The sequence below is a fragment of the Kogia breviceps genome, chromosome 2, assembly GCF_026419965.1.
Source record: "Kogia breviceps isolate mKogBre1 chromosome 2, mKogBre1 haplotype 1, whole genome shotgun sequence".
Lineage (NCBI taxonomy): Eukaryota > Metazoa > Chordata > Mammalia > Artiodactyla > Physeteridae > Kogia > Kogia breviceps.
In genome coordinates this window covers 28,989,334-29,003,510 of record NC_081311.1, presented here as the reverse complement: position 1 = coordinate 29,003,510, position 14,177 = coordinate 28,989,334, and the positions used below count along the sequence as shown (strand labels likewise).

Here is a 14,177-nt window from a genome sequence, read left to right as displayed (position 1 = left end):
GGGAAACTGGTGGTTACCAAAAAGTGTTCTCTCCAAGTGGTTTTAAATCAAAAGTGGTGGTCTTTTTATTTTTTAATTTTTATTAAAATCAAACATGCAGAAAAGTAGAAAGAACAGTAACAGAAACCCATGTGTAACTGTCACCCAGCTTCAACAAATATCAATATTTTGCCAGTTTGGTTCATCAGTCCTCCCATTTTGTAAATGTTTTAGTTAAAAAAAATTTAAACATAAACAAAAATAGAACAGTATAATGAACTCCTGAATATCTGTCACCCAGCTTCTCTCCTAATAGCTGTCAACTTCCAGCCCTCTTGTTTCATCTGTTTTCCCACCCCACAATTCAGTCATTTTGAAGCAAATCCAAAACATCGTATTTGTAGATATTTCAGCATTCTCCCTGAAAATACGGGCTGTTAGAAAAAAAAAGAAAGAAAAAGAAAAGTAAAATGTACTCACAATAGTGTTGTTACATTGCATAGAGGTGTTCTTCACTTTTGTGGTGAACGTTAACATAAAGGAGGCTCAGATTTGGCTCTACCTAGAGGTGAGGAAGGTGAAACGGGGAAAAAGGTCTTTTTGACATCTAGTGGGAATATGCAGAAAGCACTCAAATTCTTTTTTTTTTCTTTTTCTTCTTTTTTTTAAAAAAATTATTTATTTTTATTTTTGGCTGCATTGGGTTTTCGTTGCTGCGTGCGGGCTTTCTCTAGTTGTGGCGAGCGGGGGCTACTCTTCGTTGCGGTGCGCAGGCTTCTCATTGCAGTGGCTTCCCTTGTTGTGGAGCACAGGCTGTAGGCATGCGGGCTTCAGTAGTTGTGGCACACAGGCTTAGCTGCTCCGCGGCATGTGGGATCTTCCCGGACCAGGGCTCGAACCCACGTCCTCTGCGTTGGCAGGAGGATTCTTAACCACTGCACCACCAGGGAAGTCCCTCTTTTTCTGCTTTAAAAACAATTAATTATTTTTTGTCACACAGATATCAGTGTTTTAAGTCAGCTTGGATGTACCAAGTTCTTCATGAAGGATTCCACTTTCCCTATGACTACCCAAATCTGCAGACAGCCCAGCTGGTCTATGACCGAGAGGTTCAGTGGACACTGGGAGCCATTTTGTATAAAACACGCTTCTTACCACTCAGGTAAAGTGGACTGACCAAGCTGGCATCTTGAGCTCAGAGGATGTTAGTTGGTGCCTCAGAATAGGTTTCTTAAGTAACCTCCCCCTCAAAAACATCCATATTTTATATGTGGTCTTTCTGTTTGGAGATTCACGTTTTTAAAAAACACTGCAGGTCAAACAGAATGAAAATGGTTCTGGTATCTGGAACATGAGAGAAGGGCTTCTGTTCTAGACAGATCACTGCACTTAGGTTTACATGTCTATTTTTTCTTCAGTTTACAATACAGTTAATTAAGTGACAGCTTTCTCTACATAAATCCTAAATCCCCAGGAAGCACAGCAACTTTTTTTTTTTTTTAAGATTTAGATATACTCTGATTTCTTGATTAGATTCAGGGGCCACCCTACTCTCATTAGCACCATATTAACAAACTGTAGGCCAGGGTGGTATGGGGTCACTGTTAAGACTTGTTTGACAGATGACTAGTCTTGTCTTACTGTTCATTTTTTTGGCTTCTAATTTTGCCCCCAGATTCTAGAGGGGGTAGGCCTGTGAGGCTCCCTCTAGGCCGGGGAGAGGAAGGGACAAAAGGAATCACACATACCAGCTCTGGGCCTGGGGACATGCTTCAGCTTTGCTTGCTCTGTGGAGCTGGTATTACAGCATGTTTACATGGATGGAGTAAATGGGTAAAAACCACTGGGCCTTTTAAATCGGCATAAATATTTCTCTCCTAAACTAATGTTTCTTTCTACCTTCTTCCTTAGGGATCTACGGCAGGAAGGTGCCCGACAGGCCCATGGTAGCTGGTTCCGTCTCTCCTTTGTGTACAACCACTATCTTTTCTTCGCCTGTATCCTGGTGGTGCTACTGGCCATCATCCTGTACCTTCTGCGGCTACGCCGAATTCACCACCGACAAAGTCGAGCCTCAGCCCCATTGGACTTACTGTGGATCGAGGCGGTGGTGCCCATGATTGGGGTACAGGTTGGGCCATGAGGCTGGACAGGTTCTAGGGGAACTCAAGTATTCAGAATTGCTGCCCATTGAATTCCACCACTTTCTGGTACTGGCCTCAGATGCTGCTTTGCCTGACTTTGTGGATATTTGGCCTTGAAATTTCTACTTTAATACCTACTTTAATTCATTCTCAATATCCAGGTCCTCTTCTCTGAGAGAAGCTGTAATTTAGTCTATGAAGAACTAAATGAGAGATTGGTGCTAACAAAGGGAACCAACTTTAGTCCAATTGAAGCATGCTTCTACTCCTTTATCTGAGTGATCTGGTGTGCTCCTGGAATCTAGACTTTTCTCCCCTTGCTTAAAGCTTGAAGTTTGGCATTGGGCACACTGGAAGTCTGGTTGAAATCAAACTTGGAGCATCTGATTCAAAGCCGAAGACATTCTAGCAAGTGCAGCAGCCCCTTCTTTCTCTGTAACAGAGATATCACTTATGTGGAGATCCACAGCCTTTAATAGGGATCCAAGATCTTTGCAGTTCAGCGGAACAGATAAGAATTTCCAGGCAACTAAAATAACACAGCTTCTTTGCTTACTTGACAAAGAAGCCATTGTGAGTGTGGTCCAAGATCCCTGACATACTGTTGCTGATGTTAGTTCGTGATTTTAAAAGGTTAGAACCCTTTCTAAATGAATGGTCCATTGACGATTTTAACAATATGTTATCTGATGCCTGGTAAGACCAGGATAGAAATTTTCCATGTCTATGTGCCTCACAGGCTGTTTGGGCATTAATTTTTTTTTTTGAACTTTAAGTGTGCTTGTAGGGTTGGAGAAACTGTGATGGGAATTGGAGACCTAGATTTATCTGGTTTCAGGTCCCTGTCCTTTAGGCCTATTTTTATGAGTCCTTATGTGGGAAGATTAAAAAAAAAGAGTTCCTTTATTTCACTGCTAAGATCAATATGTATTTTGGGAAGGGATGCATTTGGATTGTTTTTAAAGAAGGAAAGAACAGTATCAGGAGAGTGGACAAGGCAATAAAATCCAAGCTCTTATTTATTAATGTTTTTTCTGAGAAACAGAAGTTCTCTCAATTTGACTCTTGGAATATTTGAAAAGAAGCAAATCCCAAACTTTGGAATAAACAGATAACTCTGTTATTAGTCTACCTGGCAACTTTCAGAATATTTCTTAAGAGATTTCTCAGTCATAAACAGCATTTCCATTAATGGGGAGAGAGGAAAACCATAGTAACTACATTTTTATCTCCTACCCTTCAGGAGCTTTGCCTTTTCTCTGCATTTAGCCTTCAAATTGCACAAGGATTTCTTTTTCATCCCCATGGAACCTTCTATATATGTTAATAACCATTCCTCTATGTAGCCTTAAATGTCCTGCCCAAGAATATGCTCCCAGAGTTAAAACAGTGTTCTTTTTTGTCAGCTTTGAGTTCTAGAATTACATGAATAGGGGAAAGGTCCTTGACTTTAAAGGGAAAAGAAAGTGGAATTCTTAAAAAATAAATTCCATACTGGGAGCAGAAAGGAATTAAGTACTTTATAAAACCAAGAAAAATAAATCCAAATCCTCCTAGAAATAAACTGGGTTGAAAATAAGTATACTGACTCTTGGTTGGTAGGTGAAAAGATCATGAGTCTTGAATTGTTTTCAAATTAGATAAAAATGGTTCCAGCAAAGAGTCTTACAGAGTCCTTTGGAAGTACTTTTTACTTTTCATTAGGGCTTATGTCACAGCAGTTTCCTTTAATTTTTAAGATTTCTAAATTGCCTTGATTTTCTTTGACTTTTTATCTTTGTACTGTGAGTGACCCCTTGCCTTATGAATGCTGCTTATAAATAATGTTATAATATGTTTTGCTAGCCATTGCCTACTCAGGTAACTCTTTTCCCCTCACCTTGGTTTCCAAATACTATTTTTGGTTTTCTTGTGTGATCTAGTCAAAGATCGCAAAAGCTGCCTAGTTGGCTAACAGTGATCACACTGGTATGCTCAGAATGAAACTGAAGCATGGAGGAAATGGTGATTAGTCCAATCTAATTAGCTCAAAATTTATTCTTCATCCTGGCTATGATAATAGCTACCATTTGCAAAGCACTTATTGTGTACCAGACACATCTTTAAGAATTTTATGTATACTATTTGCTCATCATGATAACATTTCAGATTATTGTGTTCTTTTTATAGTTGAGAAACTCAGGATACCTGTTTATCATTTTTTCCATATAAATGTATTTCTTAATTTATTTTAATTAGTCTTTGAATTTTTTTAGTGTTTTATCCTTTTATTATTTTAATATTATAGTATCTAGGCTTGTCTACTGCAGTGAGTAAGGCATCTTAGAGTTCCATGGTATAAAAATAAGGACGAATTTTTGTCATACCCCTCAGAAAAACTGAGTATTTGCTCTTGCCTCTGGTTCCTGAGCTTCTTCCATTGCTCCCAATTAAACTTTTTTTTTTTTTTTCTTTTTTTTTTTTTCGGTATGCGGGCCTCTCACTGTTGTGGCCTCTCCCGTTGCGGAGCACAGGCTCCGGACGCGCAGGCCTAGCGGCCATGGCTCACGGGCTTAATTGCTCCGCGGCATGTGGGATCTTCCCGGACCAGGGCACGAACCCATGTCCCCTGCATCGGCAGGCGGATTCTCAACCACTGCGCCACCAGGGAAGCCCTTTTTTTTTTTTTTTTTTTTTTTTTAATGTGGTACGCGGGCCTCTCACTGTTGTGGCCTCTCCCATTGCGGAGCACAGGCCCAGTGGCCATGGGTCACGGGCCCAGCTGCTCCGCAGCACGTGGGATCCTCCCGGACTGGGGCACGAACCCGTGTCCCCTGCATCGGCAGGCGGACTCCCAACCACTGTGCCACCAGGGAAGGAAGCCCTCAGTTAAACATTTTAAATCAAATCTCATTAGCTAGAAACAAGCCATTTATCCCTTTTTGAGGGCCAATTATGTATATTACTTTCTCAAAATGAAATATTCTTACATATAGAATCAGACAGTCTATCTTCCCTTTAACCCTGTTTTGGCCCTCAGTTTTTAAAGATTTTTAAAGATTTCTATTTGCATTTCTGCATTTTGATTGGTTCTCATGTGAAAATAATTATGATTTCATAAAATACACATTCCACTGGTTCCTTTGAATCTTACCAAGCAGTCTTCCTTATAACAGCAGCAGTGAACCTGAACTGTTTCAGTGCTATAATTACTGAGATAGGTCACAAATGTCAAAGTCGAGCCAGTGGCTTATAGGAATGAGGCTTTATTATTTATGTTGGCACAGGCCATCACTTTTCTCTGAATTCTTATCATGAGAACATAATAAAAATATGTATAATACCCAATTATTTGGCATTACATTCACTTAAGTTGCAGTTAATTCTAAGCCAAATTATACCATTTTTCTCTCTGTACCTTAGCTCCTTGAATTGATTTTCCTTGGTCTAGGAAATTTTAGACACTTTCCCCCAACCTTGTATTTATTCTTCGAATGTTATCCAAAGTATTCTGCCTCTGCCCTCCTCAGCCTAAGAACTTTCTTTAACTTCAGAGGCCTTAGGCAGTGATTATTAAAATGTGGTTGAACCACAAAAAAAAATAAAATAAAATGTGGTTGAGTCTGCCATACACTTGCTAAGCTAGTTATTTTAGGCATTAACATTTATTATCACCTCCATATTTATATTTTTGAGATACAATAACTTCTCACTGGTATTTTCTAGATGCCCCCCTCACCCCTATTCTCATAGTTTTGTGTTCTGCTTTTTGTCAGGGGTGAAAGACAAGTGGGTGGTGTGATTTAGGGCAAAGAACAGCAGGCTTCCAAACAGGAGATTTGGATTTTAGCCCTGGCCTGTCATTAAGTAGCTCTGGTACCCCAGGCAAGTCACCCGCCCTCTCTGGTTCATTTCCCATCTATAAAACAAGATGGCTGGACAAGATGATCTGAGGCCAGTTCCAAAGGGAGAAAAACTGGCCTAAGGAACTAAAGGCAGAGAAGGTAGAGAAGTGATATAGTAGTTTCAGGAAGAGGATTGTGGCCTTTGGTTTAGAAGATCAGGCTGCCCAGAAGAACCAGTGGTCATTTCCTACTTTATCCATAGTCCCTGACATTAAGGTTGGTGGGAATGGACTTTCCAAAAGCAATCATCATACATCAATTTCAGAAAATGAGATTTTTTTTTACACTACTGACAATTCTTATTTATTGAAATTAGTGCTTAAGAAACTCTACCTGTGAACACTTTGAAATCCCAGTTCAAATCACATTAAAATATTCCATGATTCATACTTTCAACCAATTCAGATTGGTCTCTCTTTCCCAGTTTATCCCAACTGGTGAAGTTTTACAAAATAAACATCTTTAGCTTCCTAGAGTTACATTTTTACTTGTTTGACTCATTTGCTGATTTTTGTAATGTGCTTATATGATAAAAAATTCTATGAAAGTGCTAGGACTATTGGTTAGAGATTACTTTTTTTTGAATTTTATTTTTTTATACAGCAGGTTCTTATTAGTTATCCATTTTATATATATATATAAGTGTACACATGTCAATCCCAATCTCCCAATTCATCCCACCCCACCCCCGCCAACTTTCCCCGCTTGGTGTCCATACGTTTGTTCTCTGCATCTATGTCTCAATTTCTGCCCTGCAAACCAGTTCATCTGTACCATGTTTCTAGTTTCCGCATATATGCGTTAATATACGATATTTGTTATTCTCTTTCTGATTTACTTTACTCTGTATGACAGTCTCTAGATCCATCCATGTCTCTACAAATGACCCAATTTTATTACTTTTTATGGCTGAGTAATATTCCATTGTATATATGTACCACATCTTCTTTATCCATTCATCTGTCGATGGGCATTTAGGTTGCTTCCATATCCTGGCTATTGTAAATAGTGCTGCAATGAACATTGGGGTGCATGTGTCTTTTTCAATTATGGTTTCTCTGGGTATATGCCCAGTAGTGGGATTGCTAGGTCATATGGTAATTCTATTTTTAGTTTTTTAAGGAACTTCCATACTGTTCTGCATAGTGGCTGTATCAATTTACATTCCCACCAACAGTGCAAGAGGGTTGCCTTTTCTCCACACCCTTTCCAGCATTTGTTGTTTGTAGATTTTCTAATGATGCCCATTCTAACTGGTGTGAGGTGATACCTCATTGTAGTTTTGATTTGCATGTCTCTAATAATTAGTGATGTTGAGCAGCTTTTCCTGTGCTTCTTGGCCATCTGTATGTCTTCTTTGGAGAAGTGTCTATTTAGGTCTTCTGCCCATTTTGGGGTTGGGTTGTTTGTTTTTTTACTATTGAGCTGCACAAGCTGTTTATATATTTTGGAGATTAATCTTTTGTCCGTTGATTCGTTTGCAAAAATATTTTCTCAAAAATAAATATTTTCTCCCATTCTGAGGGCTGTCTTTTCATCTTGTTTGTAGTTTCCTTTGCTGTGCAAAAACTTTTAAGTCTCATTAGGTCCCATTTGTTTATTTTTGTTTTTATCTCCATTACTCTAGGAGATGGATCAAAAAAGAGCCTGCTGTGATTTATGTCAAAGAGTGTTCTTCCTATGCTTTCCTCTAAGAGTTTTATAGTGTCAGGTCTTACATTTAGGTCTCTAATCCATTTTGAATTTATTTTTGTGTATGGTTTGGGGGAGTGGTTTAATTTCATTCTTTTACATGTAGCTGTCCAGTTCTCCCAGCACCACTTACTGAAGAGACTGTCTTTTCTCCATTGTATATCCTCGCCTCCTTTGTCATATATTAGTTGACCATAGGTGCGTGGGTTTACCTCTGGGCTTTCTATCGTGTTCCATTGATCTACATTTCTGTTTTTGTGCAAGTACCATATTGTCTTGATTACTGTAGCTTTGTAGTATAGTCTGAAGTCCGAGAGCCTGATTCCTCCAGCTCCATTTATTTCCCTCAAGACTGCCTTGGCTATTTGGGGTCTTTTTTGTCTCCATACAAATTTTAAGATTTTTTGTTCTAGTTCTGTAAAAAAAAGCCATTGGTAATTTAATGCATTGAATCTGTAGATTGCTTTGGGTAGTATACTCATTTTCCCAATATTGATTCTTCCAATCCAAGAACATGGTATATCTCTCCATCTGTTTGTATCATCTTTAATTTCTTTCATCAGTGTCTTATAGTTTTCTGCATACAGGTCTTTTGTCTCCCTAGGTAGGTTTATACCTAGGTATTTTATTCTTTTTGTTGCAATGGTAAATGGGAGTGTTTCCTTAATTTCTCTTTCAGATTTTTCATCACTAGTGTATAGGAATGCATAAGATTTCTGTGCATTTATTTTGTATCCTGCAACTTTATCAAATTCATTGATTAGCTCTAGTAGTTTTCTGGTGGCATCTTTAGGATTCTCTATGTATAGTATCACGTCATCTGCAAACAGTGACAGTTTTACTTCTTCTTTTCCAATTTGTATTCCTTTTATTTCTTTTTCTTCTCTGATTGCTGCGGCTAGGACTTCCAAACCTATGTTGAATACTAGTGGTGAGAGTGGACATCCTTGTATTGTTCCTGATCTTAGAGGAAATGCTTTCCGTTTTTTACCATTGAGAATGATGTTTGCTGTGGGTTTGTCATATATGGCCTTTATTATGTTGAGGTAGGTTCCCTCTGTGCCCACTTTCTGGAGAGTTTTTATCATAAATGGGTGTTGAATTTTGTCAAAAGCTTTTTCTGCATCTATTGAGATGATCATATGGTTTTTATTCTTCAACTTGTTAATATGGTGTATCACATTGATTGATTTGTGTATATTGAAGAATCCTTGCATCTCTGGGATAAATCCCACTTGGTCATGGTGTATGATCCTTTTAATGTGTTGTTGGCTTCTGTTTGCTAGTATTTTGTTGAAGATTTTTGCATCTCTATTCATCAGTGATATTGGTCTGTAATTTTGTGGGTTTTTTTGGAGTATCTTTGTCTGGTTTTGGTATTAGGGTGATGGTGGCCTTGTAGAATGAGTATGGGAGTGTTCCTTCCTCTGAAATTTTTCAGAAGAGTTTGAGAAGGATGGGTGTTAGCTCTTCTCTAAATGTTTGGTAGAATTCACCTGTGAAGCCATCCGGTTCTGGGCTTTTGTTTGTTGGAATATTTTTAATCACAGTTTCAATTTCATTGCTTGTGATTTGTCTATTCATATTTTCTATTTCTTCCTGGTTCAGTCTTAGAAGGTTATACCTTTCTAAGAATTTGTCCATTTCTTCCAGGTTGTCCATTTTATTGGCATAGAGTTGCTTGTAGTAGTCCCTTAGGATGTTTTGTATTTCTGCGGTGTCTGTTGTAACTTCTATTTCATTTTCTAATTTTATAGTCCTCTCCCTCTTTTTCTTGATGAGTCTGGCTAATGGTTTATAAATTTTGTTTATCTTCTCAAAGAACCAGCTTTTAGTTTTATTGATCTTTGCTATTGTTTTCTGTTTCTATTTCATTTATTTCTGCTCTTATCTTTATGATTTCTTTCCTTCTACTAACTTGGGGTTTTGTTCTTCTTTCTTTAGTTCTTTTAGGTATAAGGTTAGATTGTTTATTTGAGATATTTGTTGTTTCTTGAGGTAGGATTGTGTTGCTATAAACTTCCCTCTTAGAACTGCTTTTGCTGTATCCCATAGGTTTTGGATCATCGTGTTTTCATTGTCATTTGTTTCTAGGTATTTTTTGATTTCCTCAGTGATCTTTGGTCATTTAGTAACGTATTGTTTAGCCTCCATGTGTTTGTGTTTTTCACGCTTTTTTTTCCCCTGTAAATGTTTTCTAATCTCATAGCATGTGGTCAGAAAAGATGTTTGATATGATTTCGATTTTCTTAAATTTACTGAGGCTTGATTTGTGACCCAAGATTGATCAGTCCTGGAGAATGTTCCGTGTGCACTTGAGAAGAAAGTGTAATCAGCTGTTTTTGGATGGAATGTCCTATAAATATCAATTCAATCTATCTGGTCTATTGTATCATTTAAAGCTTGTGTTTCCTTATTAATTTTCTGTCTGGATGATCTGTCCATTGATGTAACTGAGGCGTTAAAGTCTTCCACTATTATTGTGTTACTGTCGATTTCCTCTTTTATAGCTGTTAGCAGTTGCCTTATGTATTGAGGTGCTCCTGTGTTGGGTGCATATATAATTGTTATATCTTCTCTTGGATTGATCCCTTGATCATTATGTAGTGTCCTTCCTTGTCTCTTGTAACATTCTTTATTTTAAAATCTATTTTATCTGATATGAGTATTGCTACTCCAGCTTTCTTTTGATTTCCATTTGCATGGAATATCTTTTTCCATCCTCTCACTTTCAGTCTGTATGTGTCCCTAGGTCTGAAGTGGGTCTCTTGTAGACAGCATATATATGGGACTTGTTTTTGTATCCATTCAGCAAGCCTGTGTCTTTTGGTTGGAGCATTTAATCCATTCACGTTTAAGGTAATTATCAATATGTATGTTCCTATTACCATTTTCTTAATTGTTTTGGGTTTGTTTTGATAGGTCCTTTTCTTCTCTTGTGTTTCCCACTTAGAAAAGTTCCTTTAGCATTTGTTGTAGAGCTGGTTTGGTGGTGCTGAATTCTCTTAGCTTTTGCTTGTCTGTAAAGCTTTTGATTTCTCCATCGAATCTGAATGAGATCCTTGCCAGGTAGAGTAATCTTGGTTGTAGGTTCTTCCCTTTCATCACTTTAAATATGTCATGCCACTCCCTTCTGGCTTGTAGAGTTTCTGCTGAGAAATCAGCTGTTAACCTTATGGGAGTTCCCTTGTACGTTATGTGTCATTTTTCCCTTGCTTCTGTCAATAATTTTTCTTTGTCTTTAATTTTTACCAGTTTGATTACTATGTGTCTCGGCGTGTTTCGACTTGGGTTTATCCTGTATGGGACTCTCTGCACTTCCTGGACTTGGGTGGCTATTTCCTTTCCCATGTCAGGGAAGTTTTTGACTGTAATCTCTTCAAATATTTTCTCTGGCCCTTTCTCTCTGTCTTCTCCTTCTGGGACCCCTCTAATGTGAATGTTGTTGTGTTTAATGTTGTCCCAGAGGTCTCTTAGGCTGTTTCATTTCTTTTCATTCTTTTTTCTTTATTTTGTTCCGCAGCAGTGAATTCCACCATTCTGTCTTCCAGGTCACTTATCTATTCTTATGCCTTAGTTATTCTGCTATTGATTCCTTCTCGTGTAGTTTTCATTTCAGTTATTGTATTGTTCATCTCTGTGTGTTCTTTAATTCTTCTAGGTCTTTGTTAAACATTTCTTGCATCTTCTCGATCTTTGCCTCCATTCTTTTTCCGAGGTCCTGGATCATCTTCACTATCATTATTCTGAACTCTTTTTCTGGAAGGTTGCCTTATCTCCACTTCATTTAGTTGTTTTTCTGGGGTTTTATCTTGTTCCTTCATCTGGTACATAGCCCTCTGCCTTTTCATCTTGTCTATCTTTCTGTGAATGTGCTTTTTGTTCCACAGGCTGCAGGATTGTAGTTCTTCTTGCTTCTGCTGTCTGCCCTCTGGTGGATGAGGCTATCTAAGAGGCTTGTGCAAGTTTCCTGATGGGAGGGACTGGTGGTAGGTAGAACTGGCTGTTGCTCTGGTGGGCAGAGCTCTGTAAAACTTTAATCCGCTTGTCTGCTGCTGGGTGGGGCTGGGTTCCCTCCTTGTTGGTTGTTTGGCCTTAGGTGACCCAACACTGGAGCTTACCTGGGCTCTTTGGTGAGGCTAATGGTGGACTCTGGGAGGGCTCACACCAAGAAGTACTTCTCAGAACTTCTGCTGCCAGTGTCCTTGTCCTCATGGTGAGACACAGCCACCCGCTGCCTCTGCAGGAGACCCTCCAACACTAGCAGGTAGGTCTGGTTTAGTCTCCTGTGGGGTCAGTGCTCCTTCCCTTGGATCCCGATGCACACACTACTTTGTGTGTGCCCTCCAAGAGTGGAGTCTCTGTTTCTCCCAGTCCTGTTGACGTCCTGTAATCAAATCCCGCTTTTTCCTGATTCTCTAGGAATTCCTCCTCCCATTGCTGGACCCCCAGGTTGGGAAGCCTGACGTGGGGCTCAAAACCTTCACTCCAGTGGGTGGACTTCTGTGGTATAAATGTTTTCCAGTTTGTGAATCACCCATCCAGCAGTTATGGGATTTGATTTTATTGTGATTGTGCCCCTTCTACCATCTCACTGTGGCTTCTCCTTTGTCTTTGGGTATGGCGTATCTTTTTTGGTGAGTTCCAGTGTCTTCCTGTCGATGATTGTCCAGCAGTTAGTTGTGATTCTGGTGCTCTCGCAAGAGGGAGTGAGAGCAGGTCTTTCTATTCCACCATCTTCATCCAATCTCCAGAAAATGAGATTTTTAAAGCTGAGACTTCAGAGATTTCTGGTTAACACCCATGATTTTACGGATGATGAAACTGACACCCAGAACAGTAGTAATACAGTGAAATGATCACTGACAGAATCTTCTTGCAAGACTGTGTGTTTCAGCACAATATATATAATACAGCTGACTGCAACTAACCATGAGCAATCTTTTTTTTTTTTTTTTTTTTTTTTGTGGTATGCGGGCCTCTCACTGCTGTGGCCTCTCCCGTTGTGGAGCACAGGCTCCGGACGCGCAGGCCCAGCGGCCAGGGCTCACGGGCCCAGCCGCTCCGCAGCACGCGGGATATTCCCGGACCGGGGCACGAGCCCGTGTCCCCGGCACCGGCAGGCAGACTCTCAACCACTGCGCCACCAGGGAAGCCCCATGAGCATTCTTTATAACTGCTTCTGATATTCATTTGTGATTGTTCACATTTAGGAATAAACTATGAAAGAAATGCTTTGTTAGAAATAGTATCAGGTTTTCACTACATCCATTCTAGCTTCTTTATTTCTTTCAATAATTTAAAATTTTAGACATCTCTTTTTTAAACAATTTGCTTAATTTTATATAATTTTCTTAACCACAGCATCCAAGCAATTCATGTTATGGTTACAATCTAAATTATTTAAGATATAAATGTTTATTAGAGCTATGTCATTAAGGAACTTGATTGTAATTATTGGGCAGTTCCTAGACTCCCTTACAGAAACAGAGTGCTGTTTCTTCTTGCTGTTTCTAGACTTCTTTTCAAACGAATTCATAACTGGCATCTAATTTCCCTTTTTGCTGTGGTATGTGATGAAACTTCGGTTGGAATTAGAATTAAGGTAGAAGTAGCAGCAAATGTTTCAGATTCTCCCATACTAGTCTCAGGTTATGCTAATTTCATAGTCCTGCCACTAGGGCCATGTGCTCTGACAAACTTGTGAGGATTTGTTGGTATTACAAAATATATTTGTTAAAAAATGAGGACTCTTTTTTTTAATATCGGAATACACTTCCCTTGTATTATTTAGACATTTCCTTTTCCTCCTAGTATTTCATTATTTCTCAGTACTATTATTAGAGGGACAGAGGAGGAATACATCCATTGACCATTTTGTTTCTCTGGAAGTCTGAGCAATAATACTGTTTTATTTGTAAAATTGAATCATTACCCATACTTTTAAAGGGCTTTCTACTTTTAAAATGTATTCAATCGTTGCTTGACATTTTTATAAAGACCAAAATTGAAAAAAATTTCAGAATCACAGGATTATAGCCATGTATGCATCACTTCAGGCAAGCTGAGCCTCTCCTTTTGAAGTAGTGCAGCCACTCATATGCCCTGTGGCAGCCTACCACTCCTCTCCACTCTCCACTTCTCCGGTGTAAAGTAGCCCTGATACTTTCCTAAGCAGCCCCTCCTACAGAGCACCCGCCAGAGTTTAGCCTGTAAAGACTGCTGATGGTGAAGGCTGTTGCCCTAATTAGCTTCATAAAAATCTTTCTCTGTGAGCAAGGATCCCAAACACTTTGATTTCTGGAATTTGTCATTATGTTGTGTTTGAAATTCTTATCCTACAATTCCCCTTTAGTTGCAGTCCTGAAGTATATGCCTTGTCTCCTCCATGATTTCTGCCTTGAGCATTGGATCCTGCAGTGTTGAAACACATCTTTTTATTATGATCCACAACTAAAAACTCCCTTTTTTGCTTTAA

At 39.0% G+C, this 14,177-nt stretch overlaps 1 protein-coding gene across 2 annotated transcripts in view; it reads left to right on the top strand.

Annotated features, from left to right (window-relative positions):
• The window catches only part of ENTPD7 (ectonucleoside triphosphate diphosphohydrolase 7), a 39,362-nt gene extending 35,012 nt beyond the window's left edge, over positions 1-4,350 (top strand). The window contains exons 12-13 of one of the 2 annotated variants that reach the window (XM_059054719.2): positions 980-1,141; positions 1,891-4,350. In XM_059054719.2, coding sequence (XP_058910702.2) covers positions 980-1,141; positions 1,891-2,122 — 394 coding nt within the window. In that variant the 3' untranslated portion in view covers positions 2,123-4,350. The remainder of the gene's footprint in view (positions 1-979; positions 1,142-1,890) is intronic. The other variant, XM_067024881.1, reaches the window with a different exon arrangement.
• Positions 4,351-14,177: the final 9,827 nt, after the last annotated feature.